The 18070-nt window shown below is 39.1% G+C and overlaps 2 protein-coding genes across 2 annotated transcripts in view; one reads left to right on the plus strand and one right to left on the minus strand.

Moving 5' to 3' along the window:
- LOC109469989 (retinoblastoma-binding protein 5 homolog) lies at nucleotides 1-9692 on the minus strand. Its single transcript, XM_019768755.1, has 16 exons — nucleotides 9598-9692; nucleotides 9459-9484; nucleotides 8603-8775; nucleotides 8091-8231; nucleotides 7450-7537; nucleotides 7049-7120; nucleotides 6409-6518; nucleotides 5445-5564; nucleotides 4721-4773; nucleotides 4233-4333; nucleotides 3745-3816; nucleotides 3342-3459; nucleotides 2717-2880; nucleotides 1924-2053; nucleotides 1256-1441; nucleotides 1-922 (listed from the first exon to the last, which is right to left on the minus strand). The coding sequence occupies exons 1-16, from the start codon at nucleotides 9614-9616 to the stop codon at nucleotides 834-836; spliced, it is 1662 nt and encodes a 553-aa protein (XP_019624314.1). The 5' UTR covers nucleotides 9617-9692; the 3' UTR covers nucleotides 1-833.
- A 47-nt stretch (nucleotides 9693-9739) lies between these two features.
- LOC109469990 (beta-galactosidase-1-like protein 2) overlaps nucleotides 9740-18070 on the plus strand; it is a 28548-nt gene continuing 20217 nt past the window's right edge. The window contains exons 1-12 of the mRNA XM_019768756.1: nucleotides 9740-10029; nucleotides 10646-11040; nucleotides 11431-11499; nucleotides 12163-12258; nucleotides 12673-12778; nucleotides 13572-13664; nucleotides 14027-14108; nucleotides 14619-14683; nucleotides 15128-15212; nucleotides 15845-15994; nucleotides 16663-16755; nucleotides 17256-17306. Of these exons, the coding sequence (XP_019624315.1) occupies nucleotides 10015-10029; nucleotides 10646-11040; nucleotides 11431-11499; nucleotides 12163-12258; nucleotides 12673-12778; nucleotides 13572-13664; nucleotides 14027-14108; nucleotides 14619-14683; nucleotides 15128-15212; nucleotides 15845-15994; nucleotides 16663-16755; nucleotides 17256-17306 (1300 nt within the window). The 5' untranslated portion in view covers nucleotides 9740-10014. The remainder of the gene's footprint in view (nucleotides 10030-10645; nucleotides 11041-11430; nucleotides 11500-12162; nucleotides 12259-12672; nucleotides 12779-13571; nucleotides 13665-14026; nucleotides 14109-14618; nucleotides 14684-15127; nucleotides 15213-15844; nucleotides 15995-16662; nucleotides 16756-17255; nucleotides 17307-18070) is intronic.

An 18070-nucleotide genomic window follows, 5' to 3' on the forward strand; every position in this document is an offset into this window, starting at 1 on the left:
AAATAGTACGTAATCGAATATGTAAAGCTTTCTTTCTTGCTTCTATATCTGATGTCTTGGTGAAACATTTTCTACATTAGGCCTGCTGAAGTTGTGAACTCTCAACCCTACACAGTATAATTATAAGTAAGATGCCATAATATATACAAGTAACAGTACTTCTACAGTAGTCCACAGAACTAGACAGTGAGTTGCTGAACAAAACTAAAAAATATACTTTCCCACATCACAAGAAAAAATCTACAATTGGTGTGCACGGAATCCGGAAATCAAAGGAAATGTTGATGTATTATACATAGTAGTAGTAAGTGATCACATACATGTGTATTGACTGCACTCCTCAGAAATGTTTTTTGTTGAACTACATGTAATAATCGGGTGCATACAATAAACTTTAATTGAGAATATCACTGTACTTCATGGATAATTTTAGTTCTCAAGCTTTGCTTGTTCAGATGTTGACATGTACAGAAAATCTCCATCTTTCTCAAAGACCCAGTTCATACCAGGCTTCACACATGTTCCACTACATTCTTTTGTCGGATTTTAGCTGAATATGTTTGGCCAGGTATGAATTCGAAACATACTGTTTTGTAAGGATTTAAGGTAAATTTGCAGATAAATTCAATCGAGGTACATTCAGTGGCTGGATTCAGGTAAAACCCTTATTAAGCAGGATATTTCGCATTCATACTCGGCTAAACATATCAGGCTAAAACCCTGCAAAAAACTAGCAGGATATGTGAAGCCTGGTATATGAACAGGGTCACAGTCTGTCTCATTTACAAGCTGGTTGTGGATGTTAATTGTTAAGCCACTGTTGACACTGCCTCTCACTGTTCCACTGCTACAGTGTCAGACACCAGAACCCCCTCACTCTGACTGCCCATGGAGTCAGCTGTTGTCAGTACATCAGATTTACCTGCAGATAAAGTAGTTAAAAAGAAGTTAAATGGCAGAAAGGGTGGCACCCATCTCCGGTTGTATAGCCCTTGGGTCACACAGTCGTGCAATCACTACAGCAGGGGGCTACTCCACTGCACTAGCTGGTAGTGGTGTGTGTTTAACTCCCATACTGAGAGAAAGCAGTATATACCAATTTTGAAGTCCATACTCACTTGACCATTGCACTAGTTAGAAAAAGTAGTAAGCAAATTCTAACATTCACAACATTCCGAACAATGATTCCGATTCATAGAATCCAGTGTCTGGCCTTAGCCACCTGTGTGAACTCCACGTATCACCAGACACCCACCGTCTGTCCCAGAGCCTGTTCTGTCCGGCAGGTCCTTGACCCTTCCTGATGTGATGTCTGCCAGTGCTGCTGCCCCCCGCGTGCCCTTGGACTTGCCCGAGCCCACTTTGCCGTGAGTTTTGGGCCTGCCGGCTTTCTTCTTCGCCTTGCCCTCTGAACCTTTGGCACACAACAGTGGGTGGATTTCTGGAAGGACAAAAGAAACATACAAACAGATGATAACTTTCCATAAGCAGTCAATAGCAACATACAATACAGCAGTCAATAGCAACATACACAATTTGCCAACTGAATGTCAGTATGTAATGTCACAGTATGTAAATTGTCTGATAGTGATAGAGAAACTTGAACTGGTTGAAACAGTTTGACTTCTGTTACGTATCTGTATCTGTATATTAGCTGGTACTGCTAAGTTCATGCAGCACGTAGGCAGAATGTACTGCACCTGTGCAAAACCTGTTTGGTGAAAGTTGCATCAGAATTCTGCCACCTGCAGATATCTTCTCCAACACAACATTTGAAGATGACAGATTTGACATCATCCTTAAATACACAAACACAAAACGTTATGCCAAAGTGCCATGCACAATACATTACGGCAGGCGCAGTATGTTCTGCCGACATGCTAAATGTACATGTAGTTCATGCCCCCCACCCTGACTACTGACCGTCTGCGGGTGCGTCCTGGAGGTGGATGTCGTAGGTTTTCACCTTCCTCTTCTTTGGGGAGGGCGCGCCGTCCTGGTGACTGGAATGGGAACGTTTCTTGGTCTCCACTGCCTCTTCCTGTGGAGGTTGCTGTGTGGGCAGGGAAGAGGGTTAGGTTTCAGTGGTTGCAGGGCTTAAATTCCTTTTTCTGCATATATTGCAAATTACCTGCACCAGAAATTTGACAGTTTCTAGTAGCACCATTGTTGTCTTCAATGACACTTATCTTTGACAAATGCAAAGCAACTTTTGACCACTGCTGGTCATATGTCCCCCTAGTGTCCGTGTCTCAAGTTACATACACACTCCTTCAAAGATATAGTACAGCTGCAATATGGTATATAAAAAAAGTCTGCATACTTTGCCTTAAAAGGAATCTTACAAGCCCTTAAAAAGTTACTTTGCATACTGTTTCTAAGATATACCAGGTGGATATTATATGTGGCAAATGTAGATCAGATTCTAGTACTAGACACTTAATACATTGGGAAAGGTGGTCTTATGGTTAGAGTTGACTTAGAATCTAAATCCTTAGCAGCCTTCAATGTTGTGTCCTATAGGGAAAGACATCTACTTCCTCACTTAACTTCACTCAGGTGGAAGTGAGTAACTAGCTTCAGTTAGAGATGTCCTCTCTAAGGGGATGTAAAAGAAGGTCCTGTCTTCTAAATCACCACTGAATTATTGAAAAGAGGGGCAATCCTTACCAGCTATTTGAAACAAATGAACAAACAAGCAGAATTTGAGTGTTACCTCCTGGGGAGGCCCCCAGCCGACCTCCTCGGGATCATCCACCTCAGGAGTGATGGGGAGGTACAGGAGGGAGTTGTCGTTGTCGTCCTCCTCATCTGAGGAGCAGAAGGCTGCGATGGCGTCCACGGTCGTCACATCCACCTCCTCATCTTCCTCCTCAGGACCTAAAAAAGGATGGACATCAGTACGGCCACAACAACTTAATTTATAGGTTGGGCACTTTCCCTTGGGCACCTTGGGCATTTATACCTTTGGCACTAAGCCTTCATTTTTTTTCTAATTTGCAAAAAAAAAAAAATCAACATGTACCAGTCTGGTTCTGACATCAAACTCTCTCAAACGACTGGCTGACACCAATGCAAACAAAACATGTTAGGTCCACTGTAATTCTTTCTAGAGCAGCATGTCAGCAGAATGTACTGTTTCTGTTGGATGTTTGGTCAATGTGGCATCAGAAGTTTGAAAACTACAGACGGGATATCATCCTTAATACATGAATATGCCCTTAATGATATGTTCTGTGCAAGCATACACATTACCTTCAATATTTCGTGCAGGTGCAGTACGTTCTACAATTGTGTCAAAGTTCAGAATTTAGTAGTTTGACAATTGCTTTGATGCTCACCTTCTTTCTCTTCTACTGACTTGTCGTCATCCTCGATGTCAAACTCACTCTCATGCTCATCATACTCCACATTCTCATCCAGCTCCTTAAAGTCTGGAGCAAAGGCACTCCAGTTCTCCTACAGGGAACAGTGGGAAGGGGAAAAATTCTGTATCTGTATAACTGGTATAACTGTCCTTCAGCAAAACACACCAGCTTTGCAGTGGCTGGCTGTATTATACTGACCAACTGCACATCTAATCGTAAGCAGTGTTTAAAGCTGTGATAATGCCCCTATTGTACTACATGGCTTGGTTGATACTGATAGCTCTGGTACATGAAGGCATGGTTGTTTCAAGTTCTTATCTGAGCTGGCATTAGTTACTTACATACTTAGATACTTGATAACGACTGTTGTACTTACGACTTGGTTCTGTGCCCACACTGACACAACACCACTGGACACTGATGCAATGATAGGGCGGACTGGGTGCCACTGTGAAGAAAGAATAATACTTTTTTAGTTTCTACTGATACTGTCCAGTGGTTAGTGACCCTTTGTACTGATCAAGAAGTCATGAGTTCAAACTCTGGCTATGTCGCTCCCAGACCCCCCCCCCCCCATTTCACAATTATATCAATGATAATCACATCAAGTCATGTGACAAGAGAACTCCAAGACGAGATTTTTATCGGGTTGAAGAAGAGACAGAGTACGTATCGAAAGCTCCCAACAGTAGCTAACTTTTTGTTGTGTTGTGTTGAAAAGATTTGTCAATTCTATCATTGTTGTACCATGTGAATTTTACATTTCTATCATGCTTATAATCCAGGCATTCGGTAGCTGAAAATAGGAGTTCTTTTCTTACAGACGTATTTGTTTTCTTTCCTTATAAGAAACAGTTTTCTTACCACCACATCCAGCAGTAGCTCCCCCCTGGTACCATGTAGGATCTTCACCAGGTTTCCCACCTGTTTCTCCCAGATGTACAGGGCATGCTGTCGGGCAGAACCTGGAAATAAAATGTTTATCACATCACAGTCTTATTTAATCTGTTAAGATAAGTTGATACAATACTACAATTACAGGGCTTGAATTTTTTTTTTTTTTGCAAACTTGCACTAGTACAGGTAACAATTATGGATCACCGTAAAACTGTTCAAAAACCATTTTTCATTATTTACGTTTACATTTCATAGATGGTAGCAGTCAATGCAGAAAATAAAAATCCACATACACCTAGTAATATATATAAGCCTGGTGTGTGCAGGTAGAAGATATACCTGCACAGCTCCAATCTTACCTGTCCTGACCTGCATATATACAGGTGATATTTTGAGCCTTGTAGTAAATCTGCAGCTTACATAATATGTTTCATGCAGTCAAACTAAAGACATACCTGCTACAATGTACTCCCCATCTCCTGAAAAACAGCATTTCTTCCATGGCGTTCTGTAAAACAAGACGCAATGAGCTGTGTTTACCTGTCTAAAAAGCAGGGCCTGGCATGCAACGATTTACTTAAAGGTATAGATCACGAAATCATTGTGTTTTTTTAAGGATATTTTAATATCTTTTCCGCCATTCCAACATTTAGAAACTACAAACGGAAGTGTTAACCTTATAAGTTATATACGCAAAAACATATAGAATACAACACGAGGTATTCCGTATCGCCTGAGGTATCGGCCCAAACGCAACTCCGGCTGTCGGGCGATCTGACTCGCGGGAGGGCCGGGACCGAGGGCGATGCGGAATATACCGTGTTGTACTGTATTTTATTTATGTCAAACCCATCTAAGAAAACGCGCCTTTCAATGCAAAATGAGCAAAAACTTGGTGTCCCTAAACCCTAAAATGCAAAAACACCAGTTCAAGTGTTCGACTTCCGTATTCAAATTTTTGAAAGCGGCGAACGCGGTTAGGGTGAAACACGTTCCAATCATTCTATGGAACTGTAAAGTACGGACTGGCCGGGAACCCGTTATCAAATTATTGCGGCCCGGGTATGATATAAAGCATTATATGAGACTAGGCACAATGCATCACAGGTTTTGCGCAGATGCAGTATACATTCTGCCGACGAAAAAAGGAAAGCCCCCCTAACTCTAAGAACCCCCTACCTGTTGACCAGATCCTGTAGTTTCTGAATGGGTTCTGGCTCCCCGTCTTTCCCACAGGCCAGGACCTCTCCCCCCTCGTACACACGGATGATACGGTCTGCTGTGTTCACTAAGAATGTGCTGTGGCCAGGTGAAGGAGAAAATAAGCAAGTTCAGGGGTGCCACCAGTATACAGTGCAATTTTATGGAATACAGTGCAATTTTAAGGAATACAGTGCAATTTTACTAGTATACAGTGCAATTTTGCGGAATACAGTACAATGGTATTACCGTTAGTATACAAAATTGCACTGTATACTAATACGATTGCACTGTATTCCGCAAAATTGCACTGTATACTCTGAAGTTAAAGGTAAAGGCACGCTACCTTGTAAAGAGTTCTTGATTATGCATGGTACAAAGCTGAAATTTATTCAGACACAAGTGACTTGTCAATTCTTATCCTGATGAAGGTGACAGTGGTCGTTGAAAATTTGAACCATGTGTACCCTTTGGCTTGTGTTGGAATAATGTTCAGTATCATACTATGATGATTACTACCAACACAGATGAACTTCCATGATAGGTCTTGACCATAGCATGTCCAGAAGGAGCAGAACATGAGTTACTCAAACTGGAAATTACCCTGCAGTGTGACACCAAGGTGCTAGGGGGCCCAAAATCTTATCATTTTGAGGCCTGATCAAGATGACCTACCCATGGACCAAATGAACCAAATTACGATTCATCCACGACTTCTTAAGGTGTTCAAAGACATAATCTTCTTGCAGAAAGTAATAACCTCCTTATTGTTTGTTACAAGAAATGTGATTGGCTTTGTAACTTCCCAGAAACTGTTACAAGAAAATTGATTGGCTTTGTGAGTTCACAGAAAATGTTACAATAAAAGTGATTGGCTTTGCAACTTCCCAGAAAATGTTATAAGAAAAGTGATTGGCTTTGTGGTTGCACGGAAACAACTTACTTGCCCCTCCTGGCAAACTCTATAGACTTGATGGCGGTGGTGTTGCTGGTTCCAGTTGTCACTCTGAAGGATGCCACCAGCTCCAACTCCTTTGTCTTTAATACAGTAACCTTTTAAAACAAAGACAGGGCCTGGATGACTTCCAAAGAAAAGACTGTCAAGATATTGTGCAGTAGTTCAGTTAGTTATTCTAATTTGTCGGTTTTCAGATTTTTTTAGAAAAATAAGAAGGACAAAACAAACAAACAAACAAACAAAAAAACAGGCCTAGGCATCCAATATCCTCAAATGCTACGAAGTCAACATACCAGGCTGGTTTGTCATTCAAACAATGAAATTAAAACTTTTGATCAACAAACTGCATTGATAGATGGAAAAAATGTAATAACTAGGAAGAAAAATACTTTCTTCAACTGTTGGGGCCTAAATATGAGCCTTAAAGAGTTGATTCAGGACCTGAATTTTTTTTTGAAAATCAAAAGTGGGTGAATCCGAGAACCAATAATTATTGATTACATTTATTTGGGCATATGTTACAAAAAACTTACAATACATATATATTTACAGATATGCTTTTGTTCTGCATTATCTTTTTATCACAAATCGCCAAGAGATGAAACCTTCTTAAAATCAAACCCACCTTCCCTTTGGCATTCCCCGTATAAATATGCTCTCCTCTTCTGTCAAAGGATGCAACTATATTCAGGTCAGACTGTAATAAAAAAACGTGATGCACACATTGTTAAGTGTTGACACATACATGTATGCATTATATACCCTGTATTTGTTTGCACTAAAAACGAAAGATTATAAAGGGGCATTGAAAATGAATGAAAGAATGAAGACCTTTATTGTACATGCATGTAGCTTGTACATACCCAATGGGTTATCTAACCTTCATCAACGTACCCAATCATGAATGGGTTAGGTACCGTACAGGTCACAACAGAATAAGATTTTACAGATACACGATTACAATTATTACTGATGCTAACACTAATACTAACAAAATAATGTATGAATAGCTGTAGAAGATCTTACATCATCGTCTACAGGAACCACTGAGTGTCCACCGTCTCTACAGACCAGCACAGGAGCATGTTTCATGGGGCACACCAGGAATCTAGAGCTGTAACATGGAATAGAAACATCATATACGTTAGTCATGCAGAACAGGACAACTTGTCACAGCAGAGATGGAATCACAGGACTGTCGGACATCACACCTAAGATTTTTGTATTTGAAATTGTTGGCAACAGGACCTTGTATCTCTTATGGCAACAAATTCAAAGTTCAATGGTAGAAGGGGCATCCTTATGACAAAATCTAGGCAGACTTTCAAACAGGTTGCATCAAACAAAATGTAGTCACACAGCACAACCTAATATTTTGAGTGCGAAATATCCATGGATCCAAATTTTGTAAGAGATGCTGTAAATCACAATTTTTTTGCGGCACTTTTATATTTGAGGTTTTTATGGCACTTCTGTACCACGAACTTATCATTACCATGAACAAATAATGTGCCAACTTTCTTTTTGCTGCCACAGCAAATGTATAATTCTGCAAACATGTCCATTTTTCTCAGACTGTGACCTTTTGCTTGCACAAACACAAAGTAATTTACAGTAAATTACCAACAAGCTACCCGTGGGAAAGAACAATGATTTGGAGGACTTACTTGTCTCGTGGATGGAACTGCACCTTGAGAACAGGTGATGGGAAGCGGTACCTCTGTTCACAGTCACTAGTCAGGACGTCCCAGATGGTCACATTGTTGTCTGTGGAGGCACTCAGTAACTTGTACCCATCTCTGCTCCAGCTGGGGGTGGGTGTAATATATATTATGAATAAGACTTTAACTAGAATTTATAGTAGAGAGGCAACATTTGCATTTAGTAAATGCATAATGTTACCTTCACATGGTCTTGCCCAACAAACTACTCTCTGCTCTATATACATATACTAGTATATGGTGACCTGAGCCCCCAACTCTGTCCTACCACTTGCTACATAATGTAATCCAACACCACAGGGTGTCTGTTACAGCACCAGTTACCATGGTAACAGCCGTCTGGTCCAGGTCATTGACTTTATTTGTTTGGAACAGAAACCGCATTGCCCTATGAACTATCAGAAAAAGCATCATGTTTTGCTTCAGTTGAGGATGACAAGGCCAAAATGACTCTTCACCTGACAGAGCAGACTGGATGCACGTGAGCGTTGACAATTTTGGCGATGCCTCTGGTGAGAAAGTCCCAGATGACAATCCTCCCGTCATTACACCCCACGGCCAGCAGCGTGCCTCGTCTGTTAAAGGCACAGGTGATGGCCAGGCTGATGCTGTCCAGGGTTCCATCTGCCTCCTGAGAAAATGACACAGATATTCATTACATCATATTGCATAATGGCAAATAGTGATTTGTCTGAGTTCAACGACAACATTCAAGTAAATGTGCCTATATTTGGCTTAATCAACTTTCTGGGGCTGATTGAGGAGGAAAGGTGGAATCGTGTGGCGTATACGGAAGCGTGTTCGGCTCGAATCCTGCCATGTCACTGATCTTGTGTCCTTTTTAAATGGAGGTCCCGTGTTTGAGGAGAGCCACACCCCATGCACATTAAAGAAACCACCACACTTATTGAAAAGAGTAGGGGACCTTCCCGGTGAGAGTGGTTCAACCCTTACGCAGCCTGTACTTGCAACATGTACAGAACTGGTGTGTTATGCCTAAAGGTGGCTTACGGGTCATGCGAAATTAACAAACAGCATGTTTTGTTTTGGTTCCAGTTGCTCTGATCCTGAATTTTACCCGTGGCATGGGCTCAGATAGTCGTCTGGAATTCTTTGCAGAAAGTACAAATTAAGTAGTTTACTGCTGGAAAGGTCTGTATTCTAGACATTGCGGGTCGTAGATAAATACTGTATTCTGCTACCTTGAAAGCGGTTTTAGACAGAAGAAGGCCAACACAGCCCATCGAACGCAATAAGAACTGTATACAAGTTACTAGTACTATTGAAATGGGGAGGGGGGCAACACTAACTTACCTCTGGGTAGTTTTGTCCGAACGATTCTGAAAAGGAAGAATACAACAAAGGCGATGAGAACAAAACCAGATCATACACATAGCAAATCACAAACAAATGCAAAAAATGCGATATGCAGAAAGCTGAAATATTAAAATACCGAGTAATTCTAGGTTCATATTTCGATGGGAGATCTTCTTTTCTTTTTTCCGCACCGCCAAAACAAGAGAGGATGATGGGAAGGGGTTATCTCGTGTCCAGGTCACTTTGCAGAAAGCCCTGGGTACGAGGCTGAGGTGAAAGGTCAGAGGTCATACGAGGTCAGAGAACTATTTCACCTGTGTGTAGTTCGACCAGTACGAGTGATTTATGTGATTTAAATCTTTATATAAAAACTAGACGACGTGTCAGCTCAAAGCAGGAAAGTTTAAGAGGCTACGTTGCAGAGATCTGGAGTGTCGACGTTGACAACTATGCCCTGAAGGTTGGAAGAGATTTGTGGATACGAGGTGGTGGTTACGTTGTTGTTGCGAGGAGACTTTTTGACAAAGACTGATCCAGGCAGGTGCACAGCTGCATGCACCTGCAGCAGGTGACCTGATCGTATATATGTGTATATGTGTATATATCATCATCATTATATATATATATAACTTTACATATAACGTTACAATGTGTATTGTTATATATTTACAACACAGTCTGTATGAACAAATGTTTTGTGAAATTCTGTGATTTGATAATTTGCGGCTCGATACAGAAAATTGCATGCAACTTTTGCAATGATGTTATAAATTCTCATTTTTGGTTAGAAACCTAGATGTACCTGAGGCGTTTTAAATCAGCGTGCATAATGCAAGTTACTCAAAAATAGAAAATCTTAATATTTATATCATCAGGGCTTTGTTCAAGTTGTGGGAACACTTATGGCAAGGCTATATGTACCCTCTTACATTGTATAATGTACATTCATTTGGTTGAACTCTGTGTCAGCATTTGTTGTACAGTTGTTGTAAGTTCTGACTTTGGATAATAATTAACAGCCTGTTTTTGAGTGGCAAATGCAGATATAGAACTTAAAAACTCTGTTCTTAAATCATGTGACAAAAGTTCAATCTGTACACTTCTGTTTATTTCAGTAATGAAGGGGTTTCCTTTTATCTTTTCCATGCATTTCAATATATTGAATCTTTTGTTTCCTCTCACAGCAAAGTAATTGCATGGAGCAACCACAAAGCATGGGACCGATTCGATTCCGCCTTGTGCACCTGAAGAGAATCTCTATCCTGGCAGTCGTGGTTATCGTGATCGTGTCCTGGTACATCTCCAGTCAGCCAGACAAATCCCCCGTAGCCAAAACCGTCTTCCTGGACATGGAAAAAAATTTAGGACAACAACTTCACGTCGCCGACGTTGACATTCACGAAAGGGGAGTGGCGAAGAAGCGTATGATGGGGTTGCGGGCTGACGGTGCTAACTTCACCCTGGATGGGAAACCGGTCCGACTTCTGTCCGGAGCCATGCACTACTTCCGAGTCGTGCCCGAGTACTGGAGAGACAGGATGTTGAAGATGAAGGCAGCTGGGCTGAACACACTTGAGACGTAAGTCTTTAGGACATTATCAATAATAGGAGCACATCGGCAGAACGTACTGTACCTGGATTTTTCACAGTTTTCATTAGAGAATTCCACAACTTCACACCTTTGACATTTGTCAAATGATGTTGATCGTTATGACTTATGTATCATTAAGGTTTCTAATTGATTATGCAAATAATATCCTTATTGCTAATTACACAATACCTTTCGGGTTTTAAAGATATCCTAATGTGCACATTCCACTTATATGTAACCAGTGATATTCTGTTTGAACAGGAGGTTGTATAACAATATTATTGTCATGATTATTGTTCAATATCATTCAAACCTGAATACATTGCTTGAGGATGAAATACTGGGTAATCTATTGCCATCTTCCTTCCACCCATCCAGATATGTGCCTTGGAATCTTCATGAACCCAAGAAGTATACATATAACTTTAAAGGAATATTAGATCTTGGGTAAGTATACATCATTGTTAGATTACTATAATTATGAAACGAGTCTTTACATTGCCAAAGTGCAACAAAATCTTCCTATTCCTTTTTGCTTTCCTTTCCAAATTCATTTTGAAGAGACGGTTATATTTTACATACCACAACACTGAACAATAGACAGAAGTGATGCTGATGACAACAACAGGATGTGTACACATACTTTGAAAAGTCCTAGATTATATCAGTTGGACAAACAACTTTTGAAGTTTTGCTGCTATGGAAATTTCTCAACAAAATATTTTTGAGAGAAACATCAAATATTAAAAAGCTTTTCGTAAAACAAAATGATGCCATTCGTGATATTAATAATTGTGTCTGCACGTGAAAGAAAGTGATTATGAACCAGTCTTCCACTGGTCAAGACAGACACCATATACACATTTACAGGTTCATTGTACTGGGAAAATTTCCTAGCTCTTTTATACAAGCACAATGAACAGTGGACCACAACTTAACATCCCGTCCTAAGGGCATGCGACCCTTTCTGGTAGTGTGCATGTTGGATGAGCGACAGCAGCCGGGATTCGAACTCCCTACCTCTTGGTCCAGGGGCAGGGTTGCTTAACCATTGGACTACAGGTACACATGCATGACATTGTACAAAAAGTTCTCTCTTTTTTTCCACAGGAGGTATCTAGACATAGCTCACGAGGTTGGCTTGTGGGTGATCCTCAGACCAGGTCCCTACATCTGTGCAGAGTGGGAGTTTGGAGGACTGCCAGGGTAAATTGTCTAATAATACATGGGAAAGAAAGAACATTCAAGTATTTTCCAATTCTTCATTCTCGGCTGTATTCCAACAGGAAGGGAAATATATATTGAAAATTTTATACAGCAACCAAAAACTGACTTAAGGCATAAATAATTGATTGATATTGTTATCATTATAGCTTTGATTTATCTGCTTCATCTATAATATCACATTCAATAATCTAACAAAACACACATTTACATGTAATGTAGGCCTGACGCAATGCTTCTGTGTTCTTTTCGTGACACGAAATGAAAGCACACAGAAGGTAACATTACATCTATACTAGTACAGTAGTTGTTACAAACAATTTTGTAACAGATGGCCTTTTTAAAGATAGACAGACTGGATAGTGTTTTGACATGTGTTCTATTTACTATTTTTAGGTGGTTGGCAACTGCAAAGGAACATGTGAGGACTACCCGTCCACTGTTTATGGATCCTGTGGAGGTGTGGTTTGGGAGACTACTGGCTGAGGTGGTGCCACGTCAGGTATTATAACACATCCTTGTCAACAACCACCCATACACATATCATAATGCAGGATATATAAACACACAGACTCAGTAGTGGACACCAGGGGACATCCTGGATGGTACATGTAGGTGTAATGAGTACCACATATACCATAAATCGAGAAATGTTTCCAGTGTGGTTTTATATTTCACATTTTTAGGGGGAGCCTCTATTCTAAATCTAAAATCATAATTTGTCTTTTATAATTCTTCGAACAGAATTATTTCAACTGCACTCTTTAAATGCTGCAAAAACCTTGTTTTTCCTCCTACCGCAAAATGTAACTCGAAAATAAATTCATCTTACAGTATGCTACACGTAATGATAGATGGGTAGTGATTAGTATTGAGAACTGTTAATTCAAGATGGCTGCCTAGCTATGTCTAACCAATGAAAATGTAATCAAATACTGATCTGATGTAACTTGTATTATTGACCAAGGTGACCTTGAAACCACCATGATTTGCACATTCAGTTTAAAGATTTCAGTGGTGTGATTATTAGCATGTTGATGGAACATAATGATTATGAACAAAAGTTTGGTACTTCACCCAACAAAATTGCCTCACAGTGCTTTATGCAATTTTAACCCCCAGCCAGTGCTACAGTGGCCATTTGGCACCACCGTTGTATGGGGTCTGAGACAGCAGGGTTAAGATTAAGTGAAATAATCTATAGATTAAATAAATCAATAAATTTTATTTCTTGAGTCTTAAACAATTTTTTGTAGTTTGCTAACACTCTGATAAAATCATTTTCTACTCCACAGTACACCAATGGAGGGCCTATCATAGCTGTGCAGATAGAGAATGAGTATGGCTCGTATGGCAACGACACAGCTTATATGGAAAGGCTGGAAAAGGTGAGGATAAAAGAAGCTATTCATGTGCATTGTATATCTCTTCTTTTTATTGAAAATATGGTTATCTTACCTGAATATTGCTGTCAGCTTTCAATACATATCTATTTACAGGACCTGGTGTATTTACATGCCATAGTTCAGTAATTATTATCATATAATAATAATGCTGAATAGATATGTTTCATTTCGACATGATACATGTTGTACCACAGGATTTTAATCAGTAGCCTGCAGTGTCCAGTGGTTAGTGACCCTGCCTCTGGACCAAGAGGTTGGAAGTTCAATTCGCAGCATGTTGAGCTAACTAGCGTGCAGTCATGTTTAGTTTTCACTTTATATTCTTATAATTGTTTCTCATGTAGATTCTGGAGTCCAGGGGAATCGTTGAGCTTCTCTTCACATCAGATAACTTAGGTGGCCTGTTCAAAGGAGGAGTACCAGGAGGTACAGTGGTCTTCATCATAATAGAGACTTTTCCTTGACATCATGATAATTATCATAATATGAATCTTGGTGACCAGGTGTTGGCAGGTAAACTGATTAAGTAGTAGCATGTTGGCATGTGTTAGTAGACATTCGCTGTAATCCAACATCATGGTGGATGTGAAAATCCTACGTTATCATCAGCTTTTTTTTAATTAAAAAAATTCATACTAGATATAAAATGTGCACATATGACAACAAGTTGCATTGATGATGCATTGTTATAAGCATGTTGTCAGAACTTTTAATGAACGTATCATTTGACATGATTATGTTTGCATATCTAAGGATGACATCCCATCTGTAGTTTCAAATGTGTCGGAAAAGATATGCAACAGACAAAATCATTATGATAATGCCATGTTGACCAAACATCCAACAGAAAGTATGGTTTTGCATAGGTGCAGTAGGTTCTGCCAACTGTTGTTACAGCTTGCAGTAGTCTGACATGGATTTGTTATTTTTTTTCAGTGTTGAAAACTATCAACTTCCAGGACAATGCCACGCACAGGTTACAAAATTTAAAAGAAATGCAGGTGGGTAATTTACACTCATCATCATCATCATCATGTGATGATCATACACTAAGTGTTATAATTTCTTCCATTTACAGTTAAACTTCTGGCCAGTAGTTTTGCTGAAAATATTATTAGTTTTACAAACCATTTTACAACATTCCTTTTTCCAATTACTGCTGATAGATACTTGATATTAAATGTTCTTGTTTCTGATCTTACCACACCTGCATTCTTCAGCAACCATGTCCTGGTAGTTTTGAGAACAACTTGATCATTTTCGTTCAAATAATGCATTACTAATAGGACTGAAATACTCATCAGGATGGACTTATGATATGGTCATTTACTGGTATTCATTTCTACATCTTTGGCTAATTTCCACTCATGTTCTTTTTGATGGGAATTTTGTATATACATGTATCATGGGTGACATGTCTTCTGTTTTCTATCTTGAACACCCAGCCTGACCGTCCCATGATGGTGATGGAATACTGGACCGGCTGGTTTGACCACTGGAGAGAGGACCACCACATCTACAGGCTGGAAAGTAAGTTATCATAATATATATTTATCATGTTCACACAAAAAAAATGTTGTTTTTGCTCTGTTTCCTCCTCTTCTTCCGAACAAATCAGGTCAATGTCCTGGACCAGATGGTTGTCACTATTAAGTGGTGCTTGATTTAGCAAATGAGCATTAATTTAGCAAAGTGGCAGGACAGAAAACTGCTCACCATATATGATATTTGAATAAATTATGTAGCAAGCTGGTAGGGTGAGCTGGAGAGAATGGTCACTTACTACATACTATGGGCATTTTTAACCTCCTTAGTTTCAGTCAAAATAGGCAGAGCAGTACAATATAGTTTGTTGTTACCTGTCACCTTGTAAAAATGTTACATTTCTAGTTTTTCTTTTGTGTGTCCTTTTCATCTTCAAGGTTTGCATCCATATGAAAAAGATACAACATCTCAATCTATAGACATGCATGTTATCAAATTCTTACAAGAAGTTTCAATAACACAATCTACACTCTCATTCAAATTGTACTGTAAGACAATGATTTCTTTCTAAATGTGTTCTGTGTAGTTCAGACTAGTTCTGCTACATTTGTAGTGTGGTGTGTTTGTACGCAATGAGAAACTCTAAGACTTATGCCTCTGATTGTCTTGCCTTGCAGAGTTTGAAAGAAACTTGATAGAAATCCTGGACGCCGGAGCCTCTGTAAATTTCTACATGTTCCATGGGGGCACAAACTTTGGTTTTATGAATGGTGCCAACACACAGTACAAGACTGGGGGCAGGACCCTCCCTACTGTCACTAGTTATGGTAAAAACATAAATTTATCCTTTTTATCCTTTTTTGTTTACAGGACATCTATGTCATTCCTCAATTGTACTTGTCAATGAATATTTCTTCAATAGTGAATTTTAATTCACGTCAAACAAAAGTCATCTTCAAATCTGGTAGTGTAAAGTATTTAAGTACTGTCTTATAAAGGGTAGAGAAAATGTACAAAGTTACCACTTGCCCAAATGTTACATGTACCATCTTTTTGATTTTGGGAGTTATAATAATAAATAATTGCTCTTATATTATTAACATTGTATTAACATCCAGTAGTGTCAAAAGGTGCTACCCTTAGTACGGTATTGCACCCAAGAATAATTTTTTTTTTTTTTCAACCTTTATTTAACCTTGAAATGTACAGTACATGTTGGTATCAGTACAACTCTTCGGCCTAAGCCGTTTTTCAAGAGGTCAAGGGGAAATGCTTTGCATTGTCTGCTCTTCTGAAATTGAAAATTCAAACACCGGTACCAGTTAGTTGTGATTTTTTTGCAGTACTTTAAATTTATATTTTGGACCATTACCATGAACAAATGATTTGCTGACTTTCTTTTTGCTGCACCTGCTGCCACCGCAAACATATAGTGCCGTGAACATGCAAACTTTTGGTAACAATTCTTTAACTAATTACTAAAATGTATTTGCAGATTATGATGCACCAATCTCAGAGACTGGTGACTTGACTCCAAAGTATTTCAAAATCAGGGAGATATTGAAGAGCCACACACCACCTGGTGTTGGTAAGTACTTATTAACCTTCTCCCTACTACTAACCAATTCAAATTTAGTGTCAAATACTGGTTACTAACCTAAGTTAGCAGGCTGAAGGTTGATACACATAATGTATACTAGACAAGCCCGCATTTACACATGTACAGCTTAGCTGTCAGTATAAACTGCAAATTTCTATTTGCGAGACCCAAACGAAACTTTCATATCTGGTACATGATAGTGCCAACATCACATCAAGGAGGTTACTAGTATTTCCACTTAAATCTCCTTGATCACATTTAGACACCCTCTCCACTATTGTACCTATGATTTATTTAGTAATGATAAATGACAATTTTTATCATGAAGGAGTTATTAGATGTTGCATTTCTTTTAGTTTCAATTGTAGAAAGTGGGTTGAGTGCCTTTTTTTAGGTCAAGATCAGAATCTAAATGGAAAATGCAAGCCTTAAGTTTGTTTTCTACATGTCATTGTACATCCAGATGTTTGGTTGGTTGTGTTTTTCAGTGCCTGAGAGATTACCAGAGCCCCCAACCACTGTAGGGAAGTTTGACTATGGTAAGTCTCCATACCGATGACAAAAATCAACATGAAAATGAATGCATAATGTTCATAATAATCTAGCAGTGCAACTTCTAGCCATTGGCAAATGTTTAACAGACAAACAAAACTAAAAGTTTGCAAGTTGGATAATGAATAATATACAAATTTTGATTCTACTTTTGCTACCACCTTTGGTCATAACCTATTTTTTTTTCAAGCTGATTTGCTATATACAGTATTTTACTGATCATGATATTAAGTTTTATTATGCTTTAACCATATATGAACCACCTTACCCTAAAGAGATGAAAATGACTTTTCAACTACATTTTCAAAGGAAAAGATCAAGGTACAGTAATAACTGTGCTTATGAACTATCACTCTTGTAAAAATTGGGTCAGTGTACTCAGTTTGCGGCAAGCCTTTGATCTGAATAATGTTGGAAGATCAAGTTATTATATTAGAAGCAAACTTGAAATGAGGCAAAGGCACGATACATGTACCTGCACAAAACATCAAGAAAAGGAAAGTTGTATATGTCAGTGAGCAGTACATGACTGTGTATGTCTTTAGGCCACTCTAATTTTGATGGAATACGATTATTAATAAGGAAAAGAAATAGGACAGGACGCCGGACGACAACTGCTGTTCCACTGATTTATTGCTGGTTTCATGATGAATAAAAGACTTGTTGGTTGTTACACTGTGTTCTCTTATTTAGTTTGTGTCCTAACATTTGTCGCCCCTGGAATTTCAAATCTAGGCATCTTGTTTTTTTC

Source organism: Branchiostoma belcheri, unplaced genomic scaffold (genome assembly GCF_001625305.1).
Source record: "Branchiostoma belcheri isolate BF01 breed outbred unplaced genomic scaffold, Haploidv18h27 scaffold214, whole genome shotgun sequence".
In the NCBI taxonomy this organism is placed as follows: Eukaryota; Metazoa; Chordata; class Leptocardii; order Amphioxiformes; family Branchiostomatidae; genus Branchiostoma; species Branchiostoma belcheri.